At 42.6% G+C, this 14,800-nt stretch overlaps 1 protein-coding gene across 4 annotated transcripts; it reads left to right on the top strand.

Moving 5' to 3' along the window:
• The first annotated feature begins 905 nt into the window (after nucleotides 1–905).
• On the top strand, nucleotides 906–14,514 carry LOC148862478 (phosphoribosylformylglycinamidine synthase). 4 transcript variants are annotated; one of them, XM_088979735.1, is made up of 5 exons: nucleotides 906–1,501; nucleotides 2,010–2,113; nucleotides 2,646–2,759; nucleotides 14,040–14,123; nucleotides 14,378–14,514. In XM_088979735.1, the coding sequence occupies exons 1-5, from the start codon at nucleotides 1,234–1,236 to the stop codon at nucleotides 14,432–14,434; spliced, it is 627 nt and encodes a 208-aa protein (XP_088835861.1). In that variant the 5' UTR covers nucleotides 906–1,233; the 3' UTR covers nucleotides 14,435–14,514. The 4 variants fall into 4 exon arrangements, with proteins under 4 accessions (XP_088835861.1, XP_088835862.1, XP_088835863.1 ...); XM_088979736.1 differs by having other exon boundaries at nucleotides 933–1,501; nucleotides 2,013–2,113; XM_088979737.1 differs by lacking the exon at nucleotides 14,040–14,123 and having other exon boundaries at nucleotides 933–1,501.
• The last annotated feature ends 286 nt before the right edge of the window (nucleotides 14,515–14,800 follow it).

The raw sequence follows: 14,800 nt of genomic DNA, 5'->3' as shown, positions 1-14,800 counted from the left end.
CATTATCTTGATGGATCTTGATTTTTATTTTTATTTTTTTCTTTTCCTTTGCATTAGTTTACAAGGTCTTGTTTGTTTTCACTTACGTGGGCAAGTGGTTCTTGAGCAAAAGTTACCCGAGTAACTTTGGTGCCACCGTTCTTTTATGTATTCACTTACCTGTGCAAAGAAAAGAGGCAGGAGGGAATTAGCTGGGCAAATAAGCAACTTATTACTTACCTCTTCAGGATAAGGTAATTAATATTATTCGGAAAATTCACTTAGGTTGTGTTTGGTTTAAAGGAAATAGTAGGGAAAGGTAGGAAAACCTTAACAAACTTTGTATGGGTTTTTTTTGCCTTTCCCTTCCTTTTCCTACATTTTTCTTTAAATCAAACATAGACTTAATAAGAATGCAGGAAATTTGGTCTATTACTGGGTTGGCCAATTTTCCGCCCCATATGAGATACTAATAAATGAACAAGACCTAAAAAGTTAAACTGCATTCATAATAACAGAAAGAAAAAAAAATACACAAACATATTTGAACTTTTAGCCCGGTTTAGGAGTACTCTTCCCAAACTAAGCCTTTTATTCCTAATTGATGAGATATTGAAGTGACACAAAAAAGGGGTTTGTAGTAGATGTTAGACTTATACTCTTATATGCAAACAATTTCCTGCAGTACCCTTCATTGTCATAGGTTTTTTTTTTTTTTGGCTGCTGCGTTGGCATTGAAATTTTAAATCACAGTATAGCTTACCTTATTTCTCAAAAAGAAAAAGGAAGGGGATGGTTGGACCGTTGAATGCATGGCTCGGCCGGATCAACGTCCAGTTCGGTTTTAACGGTACCGATATTTTTTTACACATCACGTGGCGCCGTGGCGGCATTGGTTTTCATCCAAGGGCGGGCCAGTGGGCAATAGATAGACTCGTTCACTCATAGATGATGTTTTGATAATTTCGCGGGAACGCGGGCAAGAAGGATAGAAGGCAGATAGCGCAGATATAACTCTACATATATCAGTCAGAGGTGGAATTTTGTTCCAACTTTGGGGAAAATCAAAAGGTGAAAATTAACATCGAATTGGGGAAGAAAAAAAAAAGGAAAAACAAACGAACACGATTCTACTTGCAATAGGAGGAAAAATCTAAAAGAAACGGTGCATTTGTACTCTGCTTTATTAAGATTCCACAAAGATTTTATCGTCAAACGCCAAACTACACTACACCCCGAAGAAAGAGATCAGCGATGGCTTGCACGACTGTATTCCGCGGCGTTTGCTTGTCAGAACCATGGCGCCCTTTTCATCAAAATCGCGCCTCCGCTTCTTCTTCATCGCTTGCGCCCGCGTGGGTACCTGTAAAACCAAGGTCATGTAGCGGAGTTAGGGCTGGCGTTCGAGATTTTCACTGCAGACGAATAGGTCCTTTGAATTGTTCTAATGGGGAAATGCCTTCTTCCTCTTCTCAAGACGACCAGGGTCCCCCTCAAGAAGCCGTCCTCAAAGCTATTTCAGGTGATAATATTTTCAGTCTTTCCTTATATAATTGGTTTGTGGATTTATACGTGGGATCTGCTGTAGGAATTCATTCTCAGATCAGGAAAGGTTCATGGTTTTCTTAGTTTGGTGCCATTTTTGGTATCGTGTTTCGTTGACCTTTAAGAATTCTAAACGAAACAGAACACAAACTAGAAAGAATACCAATGATAAGGTTAAGGGAGATAAACAGAATAAAATACTGATTGCGATGTTTCCTTTGGTCTTCCCACTTTTTTCATGATAACTCAAATAATACCAATTGAGATGGTACCAATACATCTTAAGTGGAACAACTTAAAATATGTTTTGGGTTTTCATTTGGAAGCTCAGATGAAATCCTAAACTCTTTGGAAAGTTTGGAAGCTTTGTTTCAACTTATTATTTCGAAATTGGGTATTTTTTGGTTCGTCGATACAGAAGTAAATTGTGTTTTTTTTTTTTTTTTTTTTTTTTAATTTGCTCTTACTTTTGAAATTGGATTCAGAAGTGTCAAAGACGGAAGGAAGGGTTGGACAAACAACAAATGTTGTTATTGGAGGTACAGTGACAGATGACTCAACTAACGAATGGCTTACTCTGGATCAGAAGGTAAAACCTTAGTATTTATCTATTTCATTTTTCATGCTTGCTATATAGTTTATGCCCGCTAGCTCCAAGTCTTTAGATATAAAATGTCTTTCTTTGTCTGTGTAATGAAAAACAGTGCATCTCAATATGCTTTCATGGTAAACCGTAAACATAGATCAGCAGGGGAATGCAATCTAAAACAGCTGAAATTCATTCAGGCTTTGGTGGTATACTTGTTCCAGCTTGAATTGTGTACCTTTAACTGGGAAATAGCTGCTGTCTTCATTAAATTACACATTTATGGAATGATAGTGATGGAGACTAAGAAAAAAGTTTATATTGATGACCACATAATAATATATTTTATAGTTCAGGCAAATTTCCATAAAGCAAAAGGTGGGACCATAGCTTGGCATTCATCACATGTAGAACCAGAATTTTTTTTTTTGGGGGTATTTTGTAGAGACCAGAATTAGTGTCTTGACTTGTGCATTCTTTTGTTTCAATGTTGAAGATGTGTTAATCTAATATATTTCCTTTATTGACTTCATAGGTAAACTCATATCCAACAGTTAGAGGGTTTACTGCAATTGGGACAGGAGGTGATGATTTTGTGCAAGCCATGGTTGTTGCTGTTGAATCAGTACTTCAACATCCAATCCCAGAGGTACATATATTTGGTTGTTACTGCAAAATTATCACTTGGTGAGGAAGTTTATCATTCATGAATTGGTAATTTTGATAAGGGGTGACATTTTCATCAAGCTAAGCTTGTGGTCTATTTCTTAATATTATCACAGCTTAGTTGAGTTTTAATAAGCATGTTTGCACTACTCTGGCCCATATGAACTGTAAAGGGGTGCATTTTGACTTTTGTGTGATAGGAGAATACCACTTAGGTTAAAAAGGAAAATTTTATAAAACAGTTGTCAAGGCCAGCTAAGTTGTATGGAGCAGAGTGTTGGGCAGTCAAGAAACAACATGTTCAGAAAATGAGTGTGGCAGAAATGTGAATGCTAAGATGGATGAGTGGAAAAACTAGAAAGGATAGGATCAGGAATGAAACCATCCATAGAAACTTAAGAATAGCTCCAATGATAAATGAAAGAGAGTAGGCTATGATGGTTTGGTCACATTCATAGAAGACCACCAACAGCTCCAGTTAGAAGTGATTTGTTACAAGTGGAAGGGGCCAGAAGAGCTAGGGTTAGACCAAAAGGACATGGGTAGAAGTAGAAGAAACGATGTAAGCACTAATAATTTAACAGTGGATACAGATTTAAATAGAACAGATTGGCGAAACAGGATTCATGTAGCCGATCCCATATAGTTGGGATAAGGCATGGATGATGATGCTGTGATGATGTTTACATTATTCTGGTCCCATATGAATTGTAAAAATTATGCACTTTTCATCAACTAGTATTACACTTCAAGCCTATTTTCTGGATTCCAGAAAATACGAATAAGGTTAAAAGAAAATACGATGTAAGGATTATAATAGCAGAAAATCATGAAACTTGACTGGAGTATTGGGCATCATACCAAAACATCAAAACGTATGGGCTTCAAATAAATTTCTTTATTCATCACTGTTGATTGCATTTTGTTGCAATATTGTCATGTTGCATCGATAAGGGCTCATATTTGGAAGTTGGCTACATTGTATAGATAAGTATAGAAAGTGTGTCCATAGCAGGACATAAAACAGTGTATAAAAGACATGAATATACAGCTCAAATCCTCATCCATAAAAGTAGGGGTGAAACTTGGGCGAGCTGGGGTTAGGGTTTTGTCAAAATTTGAATGGGCTTGGCCCAAAGATTGAGCCTGAACTGAAGCAGTGTATAATGATAAATAGGGCCAACCTGAGTTGCACCCCTACATAAAAGATATAAGACACAGAGCCTTGAGCTATTTTCTGTTTCTTTTTTTTTTCCACTCTTGCATATGTAGCTTCCTGTCTGGTGTGTTAAGATTGGGGCTTTTCCCTGATGTTAATAAAATTGAGCCACTGGTAAAGCAAGACAGTCCATTGATCTTGCTAAGTTATCTTTGCTTAAATTAAAATATTTCTTTTGGTAGTAGCTTAAATTAAAATCTCTTTACTAGGGGTGCAACTTGGGCCCTGTGCTGTGTAAATTCTTCACACCAGGTACTCAACCTGCACCCTACTTTTTAGATTCTTTTTATTAGAACCAAAATAGGTAACTAAGCCTCCCCTAATTAATTTTGTTATTGAGCAAGCATCACTGACTCTCCTGTTCCCGTCATTTCTTGTATTTGGTTGAATCTCTTTCATTTGCTGAGAAGCAAGGTTCAAAGTATTGATACGTATCGACCCGTATTGGTGGATACGTATCGTATCAGGAGCTTCCCGATACACCTCTACAAAGGGTGTATCAGGGTGTCCGGTTCAGGGGGTGGACGGACCTTAAAGCAGCCCCTCTGAACTGGATGTGAAAAAAACTAAAAAAGACTACCGGTACTGCCCGGTACGTCTCTACCGGCATATGGGCGTATCGATATTTTGAACCTTGCTAAGAAGTAAGATACACTCTCTTGTTTTACATAAAAAAGAAAGAAAAAGAACTCTACTCTCTTGGCAATTTGTACTGCTATTAGGAGTATGATCAGCTCTGTCTTATTCCATTCTTCATCCTCAACAAGCAACTAAAGAACTAGAGTATTCTAGTGTTGGATTTGCAAAGGAGCTGCCATCCGACTGCTGTCTCACTTCCTTGTCAGTTGGATGGAGGGATATCTGGAGACAGGGATACTGGGAAAAGATTGGAGAACCTCTTATAGTTTCCCCTTAGGTTTTTGAGGGTGATACTTTGAATTCCTTAAAATCCAACATCTACAGAGTAAGGAGGGCATTTTCAACTTCTAGAATCAAGCCTACTTAACCACATCTATTGGTGCAATAACCGGTCTTTTATGCATGTGATCAATTCACATATAACATATCACTACTCTCTGATTTTAAGTAACTCATAAATACATGAAGTTACAATCCTATCCTTACCTTTTCTTTTTTTCTTTTTTTTTTATCAGCAACTCAAAGAATTTTATTTAAACTTAAAAAAGAGGAGGAGTACAACAAGAATTTGTTAGAAACAACACCCATTACAACAAGAGTCCACCCGCTATTAACATTGAGCCCAAAACAAATGATGTCTATTTACTCCTTGTTTCCGCCAGACCATTAGCAGACCTCCTAACCCATCTGAAATGAATTTGCATTAATGTTGACAGCAACTTGAACCACTTGAATTCATTTCTGAGTTGCCATAATACTCCTCCTTTTTCAACCAACCAATGACTATTTTTGAGTCTCCTTTGATAATCAGCCTTGTAATTCCCATTTCCTTAGCCTTTTGCACCCCAACAATAGCTGCCACGAATTCAGCTCCCATTGAATCTCTTTGATCAATAGGCCCTCAAAACAAGCCACAAATGTTCCCACGCCCATCTCTAATCACTCCTTTAATTCCAGAGGGACCAGGATTGCAAAAACGACTTCCATTAAAGTTAAGTTTCATCCATCCCCCACTTGGGGAGACAAAAGGACAGGAGATTAAGAGATGGAATCTCACCATTCAACTTACACAAAATGCACCAATTGGGAGACAAGCATTAATTTGGTCTTTTCTTTTTGCAGCAAATTACCTGTGTTGATGTTTCCATGATAAACTTCCCAACAGAAGGCACTGACTTTTGGGGTGATAGGGGCACCCCAAACTTCTTTAACAGGGAAGGAATGGGAAGGGAAAGTGGCCACGAGGGAAGAGAAGAAAGATTTATAGGTAAACGACCCAACGGGACTGAGAGCCCACATCCGTTTATCATCCATTGACTCATCACAAACCAAGTTATCCAGTATATTCAATAGGTTAGACACACTGATGGGATTTCAGACTTGCTAAGGTTTCCTCACAAACCCCAAATTCCAGCCCTCGTCAAAGAAGGAAGAAGACCCAAAGAAATCAGACGGTTCAGACACAGGTTTTCCTTTAAGGCTTGAGAGAGCATACAGAGAAGGGAAAACATCTTTCAAAGGGAGATCCCTAGCCCACACATCTTCCCAGAATCTAATCCTATTACCAGAAGCCATCTCATACCTGATATCCTATCCTCACCTTCTCTGACACTATAGGTGTTATGTTAGTTCATCTCAACCTTCATTCGGTCTCTTTTGTCAAGATGCTGAAAGAACTCTTTGGAGTGACCATCACTACCCATAGAAAATAAACCAATTTGTTTACACATTTGCACTATTCTCTTAATTGAATTTTGGTCCTCTGACAGACGTTTCACATTTGAGTCTCTCATTCTATCTTGTTAATCCACTTCCCTACTATCAAGCATGTGATCCATCAATGGAGGATATGGCTGATGGGTCAGAATCCATTCTCTTTCTCCATGCTTGCGCTGTCATGAGAACAGTCCTAACTCACTCCCATGCTAATCTCCTCTGAGATTGAAACCTTAATCACCTTAACCTTGCACATAAGGAAATGTTTCCATCCCAAACTACCTTCCAGAGATTTAGGAAACAGGCACACTGATAAGTGGAGAAGGTTAGCAAGGAACCGTGCCAAGAATCCACGTTATCAGGACTACGTTGCATGAAGTGCAGGACGCGTGGCAATGCATATCTGCTAGCTGTTAGGCTTAAGAATGAGTCAAATAAATGAGTAGGAGTCAAATAAACGAGTGAGGGAATATCTCACTTTTGGTTGCGTCAGTTGCTGTTGACTAGGCTAAAGTATAGGATAGACGGTTGTGTGAGTTTAGGAGAGTTGGTTGAGTGACTTCTTGTATTTAAACCTGGGTTACACAGAACCAAGGCAGTGAAAATTTTCAATAAAACAACAGGCTATTTTCTTGCCTTAAAAGAAAAGTCTATCAATTGGTATCAGAGCGAGGCTGACGATGGGAAGCCACAAAGAGCGAATAGAGAGTCTGGAGACCAGCGTGGGCAGTTTGCAGGAAAGCTTCAACCGCCTGGAGCTGGGATTTGGCGAGAAGTTGCAACAACTGGAGGCTGCAATCAGCAATCTCACGGAGGCGGCTGTGATACAACCGGAACCTAAGTTTAACCAAGTCACTGAGCGAAGTGGATCTTCATCAAGTGACCGAGGTCGTGAGCACACAAGAGGAGACCACCCCATGTTCTCTTCAAAACTTGCAAGACTGGAATTCCCCAGGTTTGCGGGAGAAGATCCAACTGAGTGGCTCAATAAGGCGGAGCAATTCTTCAGGTATCAAGGCACTACAGAGCCACAGAAAGTACCCTTGGCCTCCTTCCATATTGAAAGGGAAGCGGACCAGTGGTGGCAGTGGTTGTATCGAGCTTACCAAGAAGAAAGGAGAAATTACGTGGGACATTTTTGTAGAGGAGTTGTGGTTGCGATTTGGACCAACGGACTGCGAGGATTTCGATGAAGCCTTGTCCAAGATTCGACAGACAGGCTCTCTACGGGACTACCAGCGGGAGTTTGAAAGATTGGGTAACAGAGTTCGTGGCTGGACTCAGAAGGCTCTGGTAGGAACGTTTATGGGCGGCCTCAAGATGGACATTGCGGACGGGATCAGAATGTTTAAACCAAAGTCACTCAAAGAGGCCATTAGCCTAGCCAGGATGAGGAATGAACAAATCAGTTGGCAAAAGAAGGTGACTAGGTTCCATGCGGCTGCGACTACTGTGATGAGTTCGACTTCGACCAACCCCAAGCCAGCGTTACCGATGAAACGGTTATCTTGGGAAGAGATGCAACGACAACGTGCACAAGGACTCTACTTCAACTGTGATGAGAAATTTGTCATGGGACACAAGTGTAAGGGTCCGCAACTGCTGCTGTTAGAAGGAAGCTTGGAGGAGGATGAGGAGGAACCGGAAGACCTTGAGATTTCGCTGCATGCTCTCACGGGCTGGTCCCCTGCTCGCACCATGAGAGTTGTAGCTAGAGTCGGCTCCCACGATTTAGTTGTGTTCATTGACAGTGGATCGACACACAATTTTATTAATGATCGGGTCGTGGAGCTACTGCAACTTTTGGCAATCCCAACCGAACCTTTTAAGGTGAAGGTGGCCAACGGTGCACCCCTCAAATGTCAAGGGAGGTTCGAGAATGTCAAAGTGTGGCTACATGGTACCCCATTCACTCTAACTCTTTACTCTTTACCACTAATCGGGTTAGATATGGTGCTAGGGGTCCAATGGCTCGAGCAGCTAGGCACGGTCATGCGTGACTGGAAAAGGATGACGATGGATTTCACGTGGAAAGGAAGCCCCCATCGCCTAGAAGGAATCAATCATAAGCCGATCCAACCTACCGAACTCAGAGCCATATCAAAGGAAGCAAAACAAGGGAATTCTTTGTTTGCCGTGTGCTTATGGATGTCTACAGAGGAGGGGGTTCCTATAGAGATGCGGCCATTACTGCAAGAATTTGAGGACGTGTGCCAAGAACCAAAGCGGCTAACTCCTTCACGAGAAATTGACCACCGAATCATCCTCAAAGAAGGGATTGAGCCGGTTAATGTACGACCCTATAGGTATGCTCATTTCCAAAATACCGAGATAGAGAAACAAGTGTAAGACATGCTCAATATGGGAATAATCAAGATTAGCACCAGCCCCTTTTCTTCACCCGTCTTGTTGGTAAAGAAAAAAGATGGGACGTGGCGGTTCTGCACAGATTACCGGGCCCTCAATGCCATTACTATCAAAGATAGATTCCCAATCCCAACGGTGGAGGACATGCTAGACGAACTATATGGAGCAACTTACTTTACTAAGCTCGATCTAATATCGGGTTATCACCAGGTGCGAGTCCACCCCGCGGATACTCACAAGACAGCCTTCCGCACGCACAATGGCCATTACGAATACTTGGTCATGCCTTTCGGATTATGCAATGCCCCCTCAACTTTTCAATCTCTAATGAACTCAATCTTTCGGCCATTCTTAAGAAAATTTGTGCTGGTTTTCTTCGACGACATTCTCGTCTATAGCCCGGAGTGGGAAGCACATCTTATGCATGTTCGAAAAGTTTTCGAAGTGTTGAGACAACATCGATTTTTTGTTAAACTTCGCAAGTGCGCCTTTGGTCAACAAGAGATCGAATACTTGGGTCACATTGTCTCTGTACAAGGGGTGCACGTGGATCCTGGAAAGGTAAGAGCTATGATAGAATGGCCTGAACCTACTAATGTGTCTGAACTGCGTGGTTTCCTAGGTCTCACAGGCTACTACCGTAAGTTCGTAAGAAACTATGGAATGATAGCCCGACCTTTCACAAATCTGCTCATGAAAGGCCAGTTCGCATGGGGCAAGGAGGCCAAAGAGGCATTTGAAGCCTTAAAACAAGCCATGTCGTCGACCCCAACCTTGGCCATGCCCAACTTCGACGAACCATTTGTCATAGAGACGGATGCATCAGGGGAAGGCATCGGAGTAGTCCTAAGCCAACAAGGGAAGCCCATAGCCTATATGAGCCGAGCCTTAGGAGTTGCAAAACAGGCTTGGTCCATTTACGCTAAGGAAATGCTAGCCATCGTACAATCAATCAAAACATGGCGGCCATACCTTCTGGGATGCAAATTCTATATCCAAACAGATCAGCTAAGCCTTAAGTACTTGCTTGAGCAGCGCATCACCACACTTGAACAACAAAAATGGGTTTCCAAGCTGCTAGGATATGATTATGAAATCCTGTACAAACCGGGGAAAGAGAACTCAGCCGCAGATGCTTTGTCAAGGAGGTTAGAAAGTCCCAGCCTTCATACATTATATACTTCTCATGCCTCTCTATGGGACGAGATCAAGAGAGATACGCAACAACACCCTTATATGGTACGGATCGGTCAGCAAGCTACAAACAAACCCGGAACTCCATACAGTTGGCGCAACGGGCTGATCTACTATAAGAACAGGGTAGTTCCGTCGGATTCTCCAATCATACCAAAACTCCTCCATGAATTCCACGATACTCCCTATGGAGGCCATTCTGGGGTACTGCGGACGTACAAGCGATTGGCACAACAGTTCTATTGGCCGTCTATGCACCAATCAATTCAAAAATATGTCGCCTCTTGTGCGGTGTGCCAGAAAAATAAATCAGAGACCCTCTCCTCAGTTGGACTCATGCACCCACTACCCATTCCATGTCAGGTATGGGATGACATAACCATGGACTTCGTGGAGGGACTTTCACCCACACACGGCCAAAACAGTTGCAGACAGATTTATAGGAGTGGTGGTTAAACTTCACGGGATGCCAAAATCTATTATCAGTGATAGAGATCCCATCTTTGTTAGCCATTTTTGGCGTGGGTTTTTCAAGCTGTCAGGGTCCAAGCTGCATATGAGTACATCCTACCACCCCCAAACGGATGGACAATCCGAAGTGGTCAACCGCTGTTTGGAGCAGTACTTGCGCTGCTTTGTATCCCAACAACAGAAGAGATGGAGCAATTACTTGTCGTGGGCCGAATTCTGGAACAACACTACGTACCATAGCTCAATCGGCATGACTTCCTTCCAAGCACTATATGGGAGGTCTCCACCGGCAATTCCGCATTACTCAACCGGCACATCACCTGTTCATGAGGTAGACAAAGCATTGGAGACAAGGGATAACATCCTCAAACAACTAAAATCTCACCTGCATGCGGCTATTAATCGCATGAAGCAAATAGCGGACTCAAAGAGAAGGGAGATTGTTTATCAAAAAGGCATTTTGTATTGCTTAAGCTCCAACCATATCGTCAGCACACTGCTTATAAAAGAGCCCACCACAAACTTGCCAGCAAGTATTTCGGCCCGTACCGAGTGAAGGAGAAGATTGGGAGCTGACGAGGGCAGATTTGGCCCTCCAGTGAAATTGTGACACGTGGCACCTCGTGACAACTAGGAAAATACCCAGCCAACAAACTTACGAAGTTGGTAACCCGCCCGGGCACTAGTCTGGCCGGCCTGGCGCGACCTGCGCACGGCTTGCGCGAGTTGCGTGCGGCATGCAGCCTACACGACCTGGCCGACCTGGACCAGCCTAGCGCATGATCCGGCCAAGGCGCCCACCGACGAACCTGGCCTAGACACTGACCCGCCGACTAACATAGGCGCCAGCTTGACGACTTGGTCTAAACACTGACCCGCCGACTGACACAGGCGCCGACCTGACGACCTGGCCTAGACACTGACCCGCCGACTGACGCAGGCACCTCTCTGACAACCCGGCCTAGGCACCGACCTGGCTGCCTGACACAAGCGCCAGCCTGACGACCTCGAGGAGTTCACCACCGTACCCCGGTTCTGACAGGATGCGACGAGTCTTACCGTTTGGAGGCTTTTCACCCACCTAACCCGCGAGGGCTCCGGTATATAAAGACCTCACCCCCAAAAGGGGAGAGGGATGGAGGAAAAGGGAAGTAACCCCTGCTCTCTAGCTCTCTCATATTATCTTCAAAGCTCTCTACAATAAGAGTGCTAACTTAAGCGTCGGAGAGCCCCCACCGGGAAAATACCCCCGGGACCTCTGATTCTGTTCTCGCAGGTCCTTCAGCTCCCGCCGCCTACAAAGAGGAGGAAAAGATGGAGTTCTCGCAGGTCTCTCAGCTCCCGCCACCTACAAAGAGGAGGAAAAGATGAAGTTCTCGCAGGTCCCTCATCTCCCGCAGCCTACAAAGGAAAGAAGACCACCTCATGCTGAAGGCAGTCGGATTGCGTCGCACCAGGGAGCTCCAGCATTTTCTAAGGCATCGGCCGCCTAGTAGGCAGCCCGCCACCAGGCAGTTCGCCACCAGGGAGTTCACCAGGCAGTTCGCCACCAGGGAGTTCACCAGGCAGTTCGCCCCCAGGGAGCACCACCAGGCAGTTCGCCACCAGGCAGTTCGTCACCAAGTAGCTCTCCACCAGGGAGCTCGCCACCGGGCAGTTCGCCACCAAGCAGTTCGCCACCAAGTAGCTCATCACCAAGGCACGCCACCACCGGGTCAAATAACGAGGTACTTAGCCAAAGAATTTTACATCACAAAACATTGGTACGTGGCCGAAAACGGTTACATCAGGAGCGTTGCATACAAGCTCGAGCTGCCGGAGGGTGCCCGTATCCATCCTGTCTTCCACGTCTCAATGCTCAAGAAATTTGTGGGAGAGGACACCTCTGCTGGATTTGACTTACCACTAACGAATGATGAAGGTGAGGTAATAGCGGTACCAGAGGCTATACTGGATACACGCTGGGTTCGGAAAGGGCCAGGCTTCGTGGAAGAAAGCTTGGTGCAATGGAAGAATCTTCCAAGGGAAGAGGCAACCTGGGAGAATACGCAGCAGTTAAAAAGTCAGTTCATTAATCTGAACCTTGAGGACAAGGTTCCACTTCAAGGGGGGGAAAATGATAAGTGGAGAAGGTTAGCAAGGAACCGTGCCAAGAATCCACGTTATCAGGACTACGTTGCATGAAGTGCAGGACGCGTGGCCATGCATATCTGCTAGTTGTTAGGCTTAAGAATGAGTCAAATAAATGAGTAGGAGTCAAATAAACGAGTGAGGGAATATCTCACTTTTGGTTGCGTCAGTTGCTGTTGACTAGGCTAAAGTATAGGATAGACGGTTGCGTGAGTTTAGGAGAGTTGGTTGAGTGACTTCTTGTATTTAAACCTGGGTTACACAGAACCAAGGCAGTGAAAATTTTCAATAAAACAACAGGCTATTTTCTTGCCTTAAAAGAAAAGTCTATCACACACCCATTGTAATATGAATTTTAAATTTTTACACCACAGTTTTTAATTGCTAGACCACAATTTTTATTAATTACCAGTAAAAAAACTTTTTAACTACCGGACAAACACACTTATTTATCTCTCATGATTTAATTCCTAATGATCTAAATGCACTTAATGCATCTTATCTATTTACCCATACTCCTCTCTGTTATCAAAATAGACCAAATAAATCCATGTTATTACTGTGTATCAAAAAAGTCCATGTTATTATAAGTAATACCCCCATATGGCTCTTATGTAAAATTAACCAAGCAATATCAATTTATTACCTGGCCCCGCTAGAGTTGGGTTTTGGATAGAACAGAATGGTGGAACAGGATTCATGTAGCTGATCCATTGGGATGAGGCTTAGATGATGATGATATATGACGACATGGTCCTGTTAAAAGTCTATTATTTGCTTTTAAACTTGTATAAACTATATTACTATTATATTTTATACATATATCCACATATGGATGTTCCAGTGATGCTCCGCTTCTGAAATTTGGTGCATAATGATCCATTCTCACTCATGCTTCCATACCACCTTACAACCTGTAACTTTGGTTGAAATACTGCACAATACTTGCTTGAATACATGTTGCAGGATGGAGATTATCAAGACCTTGCTACACCTCTCCCACTTCCCAAGCATGTGGTCATAATCTACCATAACTAGAAAGACATCACTAGCTAGATGGATATCCACGTGCATGCTCCATTGAGAATTTTGGAGCTCCTCAAATTTGGCACTCCATTGATCCATTCCCACATCCATCAGCCTGAGGATTCTCAGGAAATGCCACCGTCTCCTACTTCCAAGTAGGTAGTTGTAATCTAAGACCATAATCAAAGAGATGTCTATACCTGGATCTGCCTGTTGAGTGCTTATCCCAGGCTAATAGGCATCCCAAACCCCATCCACAGATCAACATTACAAAGAAGGATGATGACCATTTTTAGTAACTTCAAACCAGCATGGATGTGTCTTGGCTTGTGGGGAAACCATATTTTATGGATCTTTTTTTAACAACATAATTTGATAGAAACAGCTTTGCTTGGAAATAATGTCATCTCCTCTTTTGATGTATCTTGTGCTCTGCATTGGATTTAATATTATACTGAATGGTTTTTTAAGTTCACTGTTGAATTTCATGTCCCTCGACAGGGTCGTGTTAGGCAGAAATTGTCTTCGAGGGGAAAGTATGTATCTGTAAATATTGGACCTGTTCAAGTATTTTCTAGTGAGCAGGTTCTCTCTCTCTCTCTCTTGCCCTGTATGTGTGTGTGTGTGGCATTAGGCAAGACATTGGAACCAGGTTTTGCACATATGCTTGTCTAATTTAATATCTATAACGAGATCATGTCCAAGGTTCTCAGAAAGAATGGAGAAGCAGTTGTAGGGTGAAGATCAGTTCATTTCTAATTGGTGGTTAAGCATTTCCTTTTGATTGGCCATATACATATATATGTTATTTTGACATTTAATCATATCTTATTTTCCAGGTCCAGGCTGTGTACAATGCCATGAGGAGAGACGACAGGATGAAATACTTTTTGTAGAGAACAAACGTTATGACTTATGATGTTTCGTATATTTACGTTTTTATAGAAGGCAAATTAATATTGGGCTCTTATTACTACGTTTTCAGTTTTCTTCCCTTTTTTCCCCCTCTTTGCAGTTTAATTTAGTGGCTGTTAACTCACGACATCAATTGCTAATGGTCGTTGCTTCCATTCCATGAGGCATCACCTCTCAGAGGACAGAGGTCTCGACTTCAATATCCAACAATAAAAGAAAGGGTAGTTTGCAAATTACTTGTTTAGTTGGGCTTAAAAATACCATCGATCTAAGATTTGTTCAGAAGCTCTAAATAATAAATACTGTCAAAATATAAGCCTTGTTGGAAATATCACCGAGACTTGTCA

The sequence above is a fragment of the Nelumbo lutea genome, chromosome 3 (genome assembly GCF_056320005.1).
Source record: "Nelumbo lutea isolate HS-2025 chromosome 3, American lotus-T2T, whole genome shotgun sequence".
NCBI lineage: Eukaryota > Viridiplantae > Streptophyta > Magnoliopsida > Proteales > Nelumbonaceae > Nelumbo > Nelumbo lutea.
The sequence above is the reverse complement of the archived record's forward strand: the minus strand, read 5'-3'. Positions and strand labels throughout refer to the sequence as shown.

Bases quoted from the DNA above. Each gene is read 5' to 3' on its own strand.
- LOC148862478 (XM_088979735.1), top strand. From the start codon at position 1,234: ATGGCTTGCACGACTGTATTCCGCGGCGTTTGCTTGTCAGAACCATGG. The intron at 2,760-14,039 runs GTACATATATTT...GTCCCTCGACAG, and splicing joins TTCAACATCCAATCCCAGAG to GGTCGTGTTAGGCAGAAATT. The intron at 14,124-14,377 runs GTTCTCTCTCTC...CTTATTTTCCAG, and splicing joins AAGTATTTTCTAGTGAGCAG to GTCCAGGCTGTGTACAATGC.